Below are 14,255 nucleotides of genomic sequence, written 5' to 3'. Positions count from 1 at the left end.
TAATTGTAGATATTTGTCACGCTGCAAACAACCTCATTTCCAGCCTCAAGGTATCTGACGTGGCTGCGTGATCCTGCGTGGTCATTTGAAAAATTTGTCTGTCCCCTCTGACGCTAGTCGCGTGGGGCGGCTGAGATCCTTCATGGCGTTGAGTATACCCTTCCTGGCCACTTCGATTTGTTATTCGTGTGACGTTCAGGGGTCTTGGAGAAGGTGAGCAACAGTGACGCTGAAAGGTCAATTGCAATCTCGGTGGGCCACGTACCTTCCACTGTAGAATTCTGACAACTTCTGACTGTCGCTTCTCCTTCTTTAACGAGATATAACGCAACCTTCCCCCCCCCCCCCCCCCCCCTCCCAAAAAATAAAAAATAAACATTTAAATTCTATTTCTGCCGCTGGTAGACCTTTCTGCTTCCTACAAGATCTTCTCACAAAAAAAAGCGTGTCAAATGTTATTTATGAATGAGAAACCCACTGAGTAAACTGTAAAGTACATTTAGTGCTTTCTCTGAGTTGCTAATTTTCATATCGAAGCATGTGGTATACTCTGTGACAAATTGACGTTGATCTCAAGCCGACTTCACGGTGTCGCAATTTCATTGGCCAACAGTGTATTCAACTTTACTGTTTCAAATGTTTCTGATCGCTTTTGCACAGTGAGGCTGATAGTGAGGGTCATACCAACCAGTTCCTTTACAGTTTTTATTGGGTTTTCGTTCACTAACATCTTTAGCCAATGGCTTTACCGCAGTGGTAACACTGGTTCCCGTCAGGTCACCGAAGTGAAGCACTGTCAGCCTTCGTTAGCACTTGGATGGATCACTGTCCTGCCTGCCAGCGCTGATGGCAAGCAGGATGCACTCTGCCCTCGTGAGTCCAGTTGAGGAGCTACTTGATTGTGATGTAGTGGCTCTGGTCACAAAAACTGTCAAGGGGCGGGAGAGCGGTGTTCTGACCAGAAGTCCCTACTTACCGACATCCAGTGACGCCTATTGGCTGAGAACGACACGGTGGTCGGTCTGTACTCGTGGGCCTTCCAGAGACATATTCGGACGGAATAAGTAAGTAAGTAACATCATGTAACCCCATTGAAAAAGTCCACTGTGGTTACAAGACTGCAGAAATGTAACCACTATCCACACACATGCCTCAGTATAGATTTCTCATTCATCATCTCAAGCTGCCTTGAACTTCGATTTCCTGAATCCAAATCCTCGGCTCACTATCCAAATTTTAACACTAATGGCTTCCGAATCGCTGGAAACATGTTGACACTTCCCCGGTTGTCAGTTAGGGAGATAGTTCACTACGATACTGCGAGTGACCTCTTTCATTTAAACTAGGTTGATTGAGTTCAAGTGAAAGGAGAAACGAGGGTTCTGCACAAACGGTATAATGCATGTAGGTGGTTCATTCATGCCGGAAAGAGAAAGTCTTAATGATTTTTGCCTGTTATCGATATGAATACTGGCAAGATGTCGATCCTGGTAATTCCCAAACTTTCAAGAGTGTTCTAATTTTAAGTTTAATTTTTTGCTACGAGAGTTGCCCAGAAAGTAATGCTCCACACTTTCTATCTCAGCCGAAAAAAATGCTACGAATGTGAAACGTTACATATGTATTACTTGAAGTCTCCTGAATGAACGTGCCATGTTTCCGTAGCTGCAGGACAGTTTCAAAATAGCAGCTGATGTACGTTACAAGCTACGTGCCGTCATCAATTTCACTGCAGAGAAACAAACCGTGCGGAATATTCACAAACGCTTGTGCAAAGTCTGTGGAGCATCTGCTGTCGACAGAAATGCAGTTAGGCTGGGCACGGAGGGTGAGGTCACCAGAAGGCGGTTAGGCGGAGCTCCACGATTTGCAGCGGTCGGGGAGACCTTCCACGGCTGTCACGCCTGCCACACATGGCCTAGCCCTCTCGGACTGCCGGCCGCGGTGGTCGACCTGCTCTAGGCGCCTCAGTCCGGAACCACGCGGTTGCTACGTTTGCAGGTTGTAATCCTGCCTCGTGCATGGATGTGTGTGATGTCCTTAGGTTAGTTAGGTTTACTTAGTTTTGAGTCTAGGGGAGTGATGACCTCAGACGTTAAATCCCATAGTGCTTAGAGCTATCCGAACATCTCGGACTTCCACTTGTTTGAGCCATTAAAGGTTGCCATTCGTGGAATACATTTTGAGGACAAAGATTGGTACCAACAGGGCGTACACGCCCTTGCTTCACCCTGGAGGAAGGCCATAGAATGGGATGGAGATTGTGTGGAAAACAGGGTGTGTAGATGAGAAACCACTCTCTCGTGTGTTTATTCCTCATGATGTTTAATAAAGAATTGTTGGAAAAAATGCCGTGCATCACTTTTTGAGGAACACTTGCAATACTGCACTCACTTTTGTGATTTTTCATTTATTTTAATTAGTTTTGTAATTATGTTGACATGTTATGTTAATTGTTAGTTTAAGATAAGTTGACAGTTTGCTGATGGTTATATTTGACGGAAGTCTCTAGAGAAGAAAATGGCACAACCCACCATAGGACTACAGATGTTACTCAAATGGCGACTTGCACAGTAGAATGTTCCAGCCGAAATTTTGTGGCTTATCGAAAGCTCATTCCCAACAATGGATGTGCAGTCCTGCCTCAGTTACCAGTATTATCTGACTCTGAAGCGCTCCAGATGTTATACTTATCATAGGCGTAAATTTTCAGGGGATGTTTGTACGTAAAATGAACAGTTCATAGCAGGCCGCTGTGGAAGAGCGGTTCTAGGTGCTTCAGTCCGGAACCGCGCTGCTGTTATGGTTGCAGGTTCGAAACCTGCCTCGGGCATGGATATGTGCGATGTCCTTAGGTAGGTTTAGGTAGTTCTAAGTCTAGGGGCTGCTGACCTCAGATGTTAAGCCCCATAGTGCTTGGAGTCATTTGATTTTGATTTGAGCGGTTCGTAAAGAAACTGCCATGCTAGTGGCAGTATGGCGAGGCGATCGGGTGGCCTTATACCGTATCAGCGCTAGATTGAAAAGGTATCGTTTTCACGTGACAGAGGATTTCATTTCATTGTAGCTCAGTGAGTTAGAACGAAAAATTTATAAATTATATACACAAACTTTTATCATGTATCGCTCTACCTATTACTGTAACTAAACTAAACTCGGCCCGAACAGGCTATTAAGGCCCCAACGGTACCGACGGGACCGACCGACCACCGTGTCATCCTCAGCTCACAGGCGTCACTGGATGCGGATATGGAGGTGCGTGTATTTAGCACACCGCTCTTGAGGACGTATGTCAGTTTCCGAGACCGGACTCGCTACTTCCCAATCAAGTAGCTCCTCAGTTTGCCTCACAAGAGCTGACTGCACGCCGCTTGCCAACAGCGTTCGGCGGACCGAATGGTCACACATCCAAGTGCTAGCCCAGCCCGACAGCACTTAACTTCCGTCATCTGACGGGATCCGGTATTATCACTGCGGCAAGGCCGTTGGCACCTACTACTCAAAGCCAGAACAAAATCCTTACAGTAGTTTGTAACGCTTTTGATGGAATACCAATGCAATGTAAATTTGTAAAGATATTTTTATGTGATATAATTAAAAATTAACGATTTTCTTATTTTTCCCTTTACTTCTACTGTTAATCTTAGCTTCGTGCTAGGTCAATGGGAAGTGTTCTATAGTGTCAGATGTGTGGGTTTGCAAGTATCAAAAGATGGACGTATCTTTTAATTGCCTTGACTTAGAACGTTAAATTTCTTAGACCACCGAGAGACCATGGACCATAGTATTTGACACACATTTCAGTTTGACACCTCTATCTGTTCCTAAGAAAAGGTGGACTTAACAGTCGGGTGGACAACAGACAGACAGCACAGTACTGATGTTTGCATATTTTTGGGTCACAATCGTGTGATAATATTTGATCATTCACAGAGGCAACAAAGTGATCATAGAAGGTTTTCTCTTCTACAGATTGGAGTACAGAACTATAAAGATTAGATATAGTAAGCGAGTATTCTACACTCATGATCATAAATTAAGGATAATGCTGATACATGGCGAAACAACGCTCCGGTAGGCGGTTTGCGGATTTAAATCACCTCGGGGTATGATAATGCGGTGCATTTGACCTGCGGTCGTCGCACGGTGGCGCTGGCAGCAGTCCACATACGCACAGGTGTGTTGGTAATGTCAGAGTACAGTGCAGCGAGGAAGTGTGCAAATGCTTTCAGACGTGCTAATGGTGACTGTTCGTTGAAAATGGCTCAAAGAACACCTCCTGATGACGTTATGAGGGGTAGAATACTAGGGCGACTGGAGGCTGATCAAACACAGCAAGTCATAGCACGGGCCCTCCGTGTGCCACAAAGTGTGATCTCAATATTATGGCTTAGCAATGATTCCAGCAGACAGGAAACGTGTCCAGGCGCTATAGTACGGGACGTCCATAGTATACAACACCACAAAAAGACCAGTATCACACCATGAGTGCCCGCAGACGACCACGTAGAACTGCAAGTAGCATTGCTTGGCACATTACCGCAGCAACTGGAACAGTTGTCTCCAGGCACACAGTCTACAGTCGACTGAAAAGACATGGTTTATTCGCCCTGAGACCTGCAAGATGCATTCCACTGACGCCTGGTCACAGGAGAGCCCGTAAAGCCTGGTGTCAAGAACACAGTACATGGTCATTGGAACAGTGGTCCCAGGTTATGTTCACGGACGAATCCAGGTATGGTCTGAACAGTGATTCTCGCCGGATTTTCATCTGGATGACCAGGAACCAGAATGGTCCAAATGGCTCTGAGCACTATGGGACTCAACTGCTGTGGTCATCAGTCCCCTAGAACTTAGAACTACTTAAACCTAACTAACCTAAGGACATCACACACACCCATGCCAGAGGCAGGATTCGAACCTGCGACCGTAGCAGCAGCGCGACTCCGGACTGGAGCGCCTAGAACCGCTCGGCCACCGCGGCCGGCCAAGAACCAGATACCATCCTCTTAATGTCCTTGAAAGGGACCTGTATGGGGATCGTGGTGTGATTATGATTGGTGCACGTACAACCTTACATGTCTTTGACAGATGAACAGTAACAGGTCGGGTGCAGCGGGACGTCGTTTTGTACCAATATGTCCGCCTTTTCAGGGGTGCAGTGGGTCCAACCTACCTACTGATAGATAACGCCCGGCGCCACCGGGCTGCCATCGTGGAGGAGTGGGTGTGTGAAATCTTATGGGACGTAACTGCTAATGTCATCAGACCCTAAGCTTACACACTACTTAACCTAAATTATCCTAAGGACAAACACAGACACCCATACCCGAGGGAGGACTCGAACCTCCGCCGGGACCCTTGCACACTCCATGACTGCAGCGCCTTCAAACTGCTCGGTTAACCCCGCGCGGCATCGTGGAGGAGTACATTGAAAGAGAAGATTTCAGGCGAATGGAATGGCCTGCCTGTTCTCCAGACCTCTGCCCAATAGAGCACGTCTGTGATGCTCTCGGTCGACGTATCGCTGCACGTCTTCAAACCCAGGAGCTCCGACAGGCGCTGGGGCAAGAATACGAGGCTATACCCCAGCAGCTGCTCGACCACCTGCTCCAGAATATGCCAACCCGTTGAGCTGCCTGTGTACGTGTGCATGGTGATCAAATCCCATATTGATGTTGGGGTACATCGCAGGAAACAATGGCGTTTTCTAGCACAGGTGTTTCGGGAAGGTTTTCTCCACTTATCACCAATACCGTCTATGCTATTAGTGCCAGTTTCTTGTAGTGCCACGTTGTGTGGCACCACATTCTACAATTATCCTTAATTTATGAGCATGAGTGTAGTTAAGACAGTGCACTGCCCGCTTCCATCAACGTCGGGCACAGCAGCTTCTGGTAGTGTCGCACTTGCAATTGCCATATCTGGCACGACGAAAGTTGGAAACTGTCAGCGGTGTCGATGGAATCGCTTTCCATCTGCGGTCCTTTGTCACTGTACGGCATCTCATATCCCGCTCAAATAACAGCGGTGGCGAAATTGCCGTCGGCGGTCACGTCTCGCAAGAGCGCCGAACGACCAATTGGGGACTACAATGCCGTCAACTGACTTCGAACACGGAAGCACGTCCTCGGCCGTAAACGGCACGCAATGAAAAGTTCCTCAGTGCGTCTGTCTGGGTCGGTGGCGCAGACACCGCCGCTGCACCGAGGTTGCGAAGGCACGCTTTCTCGCCGAGTGCGGGAGAAAACGCACGCAGCCTCCTCCGAGGACGACCGTCCGCGAAACTTATTCTCTTCGGGGGCCTCGCGCGGCTGTCGTGAAAGTTAGGCGGCCTGCTGTTCCTAAGTATGTCACTGTATAATTAAATCAGGAAACGGCGCGATCCTAAAAACACTCGCCGGGATAATACCTGGACGTTAATGCCCGTAATGGAAAAACGAAATTACCGAAACTCCTGAGCGTCGGCGGTGGCGGCGCGCCGTCGTTCGGTGGTGCGGGCCGCTAGGAGCAGCGCGGCGGCGACCGGGTTTATAATAACGGCAGCGCAGGCCTGCTAAATAAACGTCGTTTCGGCGGCGCGGCGCGCCTTGCCGCGAGCACAATGGCCAACTTCTAAAAACCAATTACGGCCTTTACGAGCGGGCAGCCGTTTTACAGCGGCGGGGCGAGGCCCGGCGGGCGCGCGCGGTCGGCTTCCCGTGACGCCCGCCTGCGCTCGTTTCGCAACGCGGAGCGCGTCCTCGGGAGCCACTTCTGCCTGCGAAACGTCTGCACCTTTTGGGTGTGTCGGTCGTGGCCGGCGGCCGCCATTCCGACACACTTCCCAGGGACACTGCTGCTGCTGCTGCAGCAGCTCTACACCCGGTCGTAACTGCCCAGGTAGTCTCTCCTCCCTCTGGCTCCTTCACCGGAGCAACCAAAACACACACGGCATGAATTATCCCACTTGGAAGAAAAAGAAACGTTTACTTGACAGCGCAAACGGTCATAAAGCCACAGTCACTAAAACAGTGAAACTTCTAAAAGGTTACATAACCACACTGGTGCCCAAAATTAAAGCAAAGAACCGCTGTATCGCCGTCTTGCGTCTAATACACCGTATAATCACACACACAAATTGTCAACACAGCTCGGTACAGTGATGTTCTATACGGAAAATGGCATTCCGGTCGACGGACAACCACGTCACCGTTGACAGGACAGAGCGAGGTGGCGCATTGGACTCGCATTCGGGAGGACGACGGTTCAATCCCGCGTCCGGCCATCCTGATTTAGTTTTTCCGTGATTTCCCTAAATCGCACCAGGAAAATGCCTGAATGGTTCCTTTGAAAGGGCACGGCCGACTTCCTTTCCCATCCTTCTCTAATCCGATGAGTCCGATGACCTCCCTGTTTGGTCTCTTCCCCCCAAACAACCAACGGTCAACGATGACTTCAGGGCACCTATCAAATGGGGTAATGTTTGCTGACTGGTCCTACATCCTCCATCGCTGTGTATTCAGTTTTGCATAAAGAAACAGCTGCCGGACTCTCTGCGATGGAAGGCTACAGGAAGAATGGAAGCACGACAATCGCAAACTGATGAGTCCCGATGGCCCGATGTGAAACCTTCTGTTTGTCGGATGTCTCAACAGTTTATAGAGACCGAAACATTACCCCAGTCTCAACAATTTATAGAGACCGAAATAGTACCCCAGTGAGCAGGGAAGGGCGGAGCACGTGTACTATCAGAAAGAGAGGGCCGCTATTTGGATTAAGGACATGATAGTATCTCGTAAGTACTGCACGGCACCTGGTATCTGACCTACCAGCATCCACTGGACGTGTCGTATCGAGACAAACGGTGTATAGAAGGCTTCAGCAGAGTGGCCTTTATTGATGGAGACTTTTTGTATGTGTACCTCTGATGTGTCTTCACAGAAGGGAACTTGTGGAGTGGAGTTGCCATGCGGCTAGTCCCGGCGGAGGTTCGAGTCCTCTCTCGGGCATGGGTGTGTGTGTTTGTCATTAGGATAATTTAGGTTAAGTAGTGTGTAAGCTTATCAGTTAAGTCGCATAAGATTTCACACACATTTGAACATTTTGGAGTCGCCAACATGCCACATGGGCGGTCGAACGGTGGGCCAGTCCCACTTTGGTCTGGACAGCAATTCTCGACGCATTGGCATCTCCAGGGAAGGTGGAACACGATTTCGGGAACCACACGTTATAGAAAGAGGTCGACAACGAGGAAGATCCCTAAAGTTGGGGACAGGATTATGTTGACCACATGAACACCTCTTCTTGGAACTGTATGGGTGAATCGGCAAGGTTCAACTGCTATCAGGTATCGTGACAAGATCTTGGGGCCTTTTGTGCGGTTGTTGCGATATGGTATGGGCCTAGACTTCGTAATGATGGATGCTAATGATGGACCTCACAGAGCAAGGGCGGTTGACTTTTCTTGGAAGATACTGCGCGCATGGCGTGGCCTACTCGCTCTAGCGATTTGGTTGCCATAGAGCATGTTTGGGGTGCACTTGGGAGACAGGTTGCATCATGTCAGCATCCGCCAACCACTTTCCAAGACTTACAAGCAAGCAGCTCTCCTGGAAGAATGGGCGTTATTGCCTCAACATGAGATTGATGATATTATTCACAACATGTCCCGTCGTTGTCAGGACCGTATTGCTGCCAGAGGCGGTCACACCCCATACTGAGCACATTAACCAGGTGTAGGAATGCTTGTGCAAATCCGTTAATTGGAACAAGCGAAAAGCAGATTTGTCTGCCTATACGCAAATTGCATTTCTTTACGTTGTGTATTCTTTACATTGTTTCTACTTTACTATGACCTGCTTGTAGTGCTTTGTGGCAAAATAAACACAGGCTTGCAAAATTTCCGTTTGTTGTTTTAATTTTGGTCACTAGTGTAGTTTCGACGAATTGAATCATCATTTTCAAATGTAATCATAAACCTGAGAAACTGCATTATTAACTGCAACAACACTTATTTCAAATATTACGAAAAACACATTAAAACCATTACACTCAAGCAAAGGCAGCAGAAACGGGTCACAAGACATGACAGTTACTAGTTGATTACTCGCTGCGTTAAGGTGTGAAATGACTGATCAACCAATATTTGTCATGATGTCTTGTGGCCCGTTTCAGCTGTATTTGCTTCAGTTTACTGGTTTTAGTGTGTTTTCGTAACATTTAAAAGAAGCGAGGTTGCAATTACTATTGCAGTTTTCCAGGTTTCTGATTACATTTGAAAAGGACGCAGCTATTTAAAAAATTCATGGTTTCATGGTATTAGTGGCTGCGGCTTGACGACCGTTTGTGGTGTCAAAATAATATTTTAAATTTCATTCAGCCACACTCCTTGATGGCAGTTGTGTTGAAAGATGAAGGTCGTCTCCTGTCAAATTTAGGGGAAAAAGAGTATCTTTGCGCTTTGAGAGAGGAATGCGTCGACATATTTAATGAAAAGACACATGTCTCCTACGAACACATCTGGACTCCCTAAGAGAACTGAGAAGCACCCGGCAATCTAATATCCTTAGTGCAAAGAGTTCTCCTTACAGTACAGCCGCATATGTAAGAGACCATTTCGCAAACTCAAGAAACCGAAGGACAGTTGCTTAACCCACAGTCTTTTACTGTGTACACACGACCTTTTTTGGAGCTGTTAAAGTTCCATCATTCTATGCAAAAAAACAAAATCACTTAATCGGCTGCTGTCATCCTCCCACCAACATTGTCATGGAACAATTTTTGACAAAGAATGTTTTGTTCCATGATAATAATGGAAGGGATGATTACCTCAGACGATTAAATGATTTAAGTTTTTGGACCAGATGATAGAAATTCAGCTGTTCCGAAAATGTTCGTTTGTACAGAATATAAGATTGTGTATTAAGCACCTGTCCTACGATTTCTACATTTTTTTAAATAATCTCCTTTGTGGTTGTCGAGTTTTAATATTACTTGTTAGTTCTTGTCAGGAGATACGAACATAGGGAACATAGATGTCAGACTGGTCTTTTAGGACTTGCTATGGTTCAACGGGTAATACACAACACGTACAAGAGCATATGAAGTATAATCATAGTGGACGACGAAGAACGAAGAGCTCGGATTAAAAAGGGTGTAAGATTGGGATGTAACTATATACCCTTCTGTCCAATCTACACATCGAAGAAGCAATGACAGAAATAAAAGGTAGGTTCAAGAGTGGAATTAAAACTATAGGTGAAAGGATATCAATGATAACGTTAGCTGATGACGCTGAATTCCTGAATGAAAGTGAAGAAGAAATACAGGATCTTCTGAATGGGGTGAACAATATTGACCGTGGAATGAGAGTAAATCGAAGGAAGACGAAAGTAATGAGAAGAAACAGAAATGAGAACAGTGAGAAACTTAACAACAGGACTGGTGATCACGAAGCAGATGGTTAAGAAATTCTGTTACCTAGGCATCAACGTAACTCATGACGGATGGGGCAAGAATGATACAAAAATCAGACTAGCATTGGCAGAAAGGGCAGTCCTGTTCAAGAAAAGTCTACTAATATTAAGCGCAGGCCTTAATTTGAGGGAGAAATTTCTGAGAATGTACATTTGGAGCACAGAATTGTATGGTAGTGAAACATGGACTGTGGAAAACAGGAACAGAAGAGAATCGAAGCATCTGAGATGTGGTGCTACAGGAGAATGTCGAAAATTAAGTGGGCTGATATGGTATGCAACGAGGAGGTTCTCTGCAGGATCGGCGAGGAAAGGAATATATGGAACAACTGACCAGAAGAAAGGACAGGTGGTAACACATGCCACAGAGTAACTTCCACGGTACTAGAGGGAGCTGTATAGGGTAAAAGCCTTAGAGGAAGACAGAGATTGGGATACTTCCAGCAAATAATTGAGAATGTAGGTTGGAAGTTCTTCTCTGGCAGGCCTTATCAAAGCAGTCAGAAGAACTAAAAATGTCCTAACATGAAACATTCATTCATTTTACTGCAGACAGCAGCATCGTTGAGGTCTGTGGTATATGTATACTTAACATGATAGTATAATCTTATAGTAGATGAGGCCACAAGGCTTTACTTAATAACGGAGCTTTGAGTGAGTATTATACGCCGGTATGAGATGTACAAGAAAGAGTTTTATGTGGGACAAAACGTATTAGTTGCTTGCTTTTTAATTTTGACGCTGTCTAATAGCATATTAACTTTAACGGTCTTCCGCACTGACCATTCTAAAATTTTCCGGTGACACCATGTTTTGCGGTGCTGCGCCCCACTTATCGCTAACTTACGCGTTAATGTCCTTGAGGATTATTGAGGTTTCACTTTATCTCCAGCTGTTACTGAGCGAAAACTGTAGTGTTATTACGAGTTTTTGGAGGTGCAATGTGTGTGACTCACCTCACAAGTTATGTTATCTCGAGTGGAGTTAAGCCATGCGTAACAGGGTTCGTCAAAGTGACCCGGACTTCGATTCCGTAATAAAATCGTGTCTAAACAATGCAAGTGATTTTGATGAGTTTGAAGAAAGCTTCTACATGGTGTATGTGACGATAATTCAGATTCTGAAATTTCTGGCCATGAAAGAGGAGACGTTACAGTATGTAATGTTGTTAGTAAGTTTTACTATGGAAGAAACTGGTTGAAGTAGCCTTGTGAACCTTTTACTACAATGAGCTGTAAATATTGTACACATGTGTTTTTTTCTTCTTTACAAAACATTGCTATTGTGCATTATCGTTAACAAATACTTGTAATATTGTAAAAATTGAGAACCAGGATACATTATAATACATTCAGTTTTTAATGGTTCAGTTGCACCCATTCATCTCTAAATATGCAGTCAATCACTTATTGGTTTTATTAATCCACTTAGTACAAAGATTGGAATCAATATGAGTAATTTTCTTAAGCTGAATTCAAGCAATTTGTATAAAGCTTAAATACATAGACGTTTGTTAGCATATAGTACTTTATTTGTTTCAGTTATTCACAAAATTCTGTTCTCTACAATCGATATATCAAATCTGAGATTTCTGTAAATACGAAAAAAGTGAAGCAAAACGGTATGGTGGCCTTCACTTCACAACCTATATCTCAGTATAGGTAACTCAACTTAAGGGTTAATCTGTGAAGCACTAAGGGGCAATATAGACAGATTTATATGTGTTTCGGTATGTCTAGCAATACACAGACATGCTCTGTGTCTCCTTGTTTTATATAACTCGATAACGGCAAAATATTGCCCCGAAACATATCATAAGAAATAAATCACACATTTACGACTACTGGTGCATAGTATTGTCAGATTTGGTCAGTGATACAGCTGTACGATGGCTTCAAAACAGATAAAATCCTGAAGGTGTCAGTGACAGGCAAAGTGTTCGGCGAATAAATCTCCAATACCATGGGAGTGAAAAGATCGTTGTGGAGGACTGATGGACTGGACACTTGTACAGACACTCTCCTAACATCGTAAAACAGCAGTAGGAGAAATGTATGACAAAGGCCAAGGCTTCGCTGGACGAAGCAGATAATACTAAAAAAGCACTTTAAAATGAACAGGCTTGCAGTATCTAGGGAAAATAGATGAAGAGATTTACTATCAAATTGCGCGTTCAGAACAAAACAATAATGCGATGAAAGTTTAAGTATAATACGTTTTTTGCTGAAATACAACAACTGAACACCTTCTTACTAGATAATGAAGTGGTTTCAACGATTCGACTTGGGCACTGGATGGCAAATTGTTGCCATGGAGACATATTTGCATTCCTCATTTGCATCCATATCAGATATTTCTCGTATTGTAGCGATGTGTTACCTGTTAAATGTTATATTTAATCGTGGCAAAATGTCCATATCGTGAGCAGTGCTCCAACCTTTGATGGTGAGTCCCAGCGCTACAGAAAGAAGATCCGTAGCTTGCCTGTAAAAGTAGTAGGCATTCTAAACCCAATGATACATTTTATCGTAGTTCATGAAGGGTAGCTAACGGCAAGTTAGTTCATCCATTCATTTTATCTTTAACAAGCTGGATGTTAAAAGCGCGTGGCGTTGCACAGTTGGAGGTGAGCTGCCAGCAGTGGTGGATGTGGGGAGAGAGATGGCGGTCCCCGTGGATCCGGCTGCATTGTTCCTGGTGGTGGGCCACGAGGGGGACCTTGTCCTGGAGGAGGACCTTGGAATGGCTGCATCCCAGGTGGTGAGGTCTCTGTTGTGGGCCCTGTGGATGAGGTCCTTGAAGTGGAGGGCCATTAGCTCGAGGTCCATTCCAGTTGCCATGCTCGAAACCTGGTGGTGGATGTCCTTGTGATGGTGGTTCTTGTGGGTGACCATGTGCCTGAGGTCCTCCGTGCCCTATGGGCAGGCCGGGCATTCGTTGTCCAGGACCTGGTGGTGGGATTTCAGGAGGTGGCATCCTAGGCCTCATTCCTTGTGGAGGACCCATCATCATTCTGGGAGGATGTGGATGCTGATGAGGATTCCATGGACCAGGATTTGGTGGTGGTACTGGCCTTGTTTTTGATTGTGCTTCAAACTGATTAAGTGCTGCCTTATTTGGAAATGTCACAACTGGACATTGACCGTGCAACTCTTTCTTTGGAATTCTTTCCATACACATAGTCGTGCTTGCTTCTGAGCCTAGTGTTACAATGCAAAAGCCCTTAGATTGGCCGTTTGCACGATTTTCAAAGAACTTCACTTCAACAAAATCTATGAGAGACAGAAGTACTCCCCTGTTACGGTAATGGTGCCAAATGCCCAAACATGACTTTCATCTGCCCGGAGGCGTCTGAGGTGGCATCACATGGCACTGGACCTCCCTGATGAGAACTCTCAACCATCACACACACCAGGCTCTACTGCAAATACAGATGGACATAGACCTAATTCAAATCCCCCATACCATCAGATGGGTAATAATATTCAACCAAATCAAGTAGGAAGGCGGCAGTTGTATGTTGGAAATCTAACTTGGTGGACTACTGACCAAGACATTACAGATGCCATTTTGGGCATTGGAGTTACGGATTTTGTTGAAGTGAAGTTCTTTGAAAATCATGCAAACGGCCAATCTAAGGGCTTTTGCGTTGTAACACTAGGCTCAGAAGCAAGCATGGGGATGGGTATGGAAAGACTTCCAAAGAAAGAGTTGCACGGTCAATGCCCAGTTGTGACATTTCCAACTAAGGCAGCACTTAATCAGTTTGAAGCACAATCAAAAACAAGGCCAGTACCG

General features: G+C 45.6%; 1 protein-coding gene across 1 annotated transcript; it reads right to left on the bottom strand.

Annotated features, from left to right (window-relative positions):
• Nucleotides 1-6,556: 6,556 nt before the first annotated feature.
• LOC126273375 (proline-rich protein 2-like) lies at nt 6,557-13,637 on the bottom strand. Its single transcript, XM_049976927.1, has 2 exons — nt 13,176-13,637; nt 6,557-6,898 (listed from the first exon to the last, which is right to left on the bottom strand). The coding sequence occupies exons 1-2, from the start codon at nt 13,635-13,637 to the stop codon at nt 6,557-6,559; spliced, it is 804 nt and encodes a 267-aa protein (XP_049832884.1).
• Nucleotides 13,638-14,255: the final 618 nt, after the last annotated feature.

This window comes from Schistocerca gregaria, chromosome 5, assembly GCF_023897955.1.
Source record: "Schistocerca gregaria isolate iqSchGreg1 chromosome 5, iqSchGreg1.2, whole genome shotgun sequence".
Classification (NCBI taxonomy): Eukaryota; Metazoa; Arthropoda; class Insecta; order Orthoptera; family Acrididae; genus Schistocerca; species Schistocerca gregaria.
Note: the sequence above shows the minus strand (reverse complement) of the source record. Positions and strands in the feature narration are given on the sequence as shown.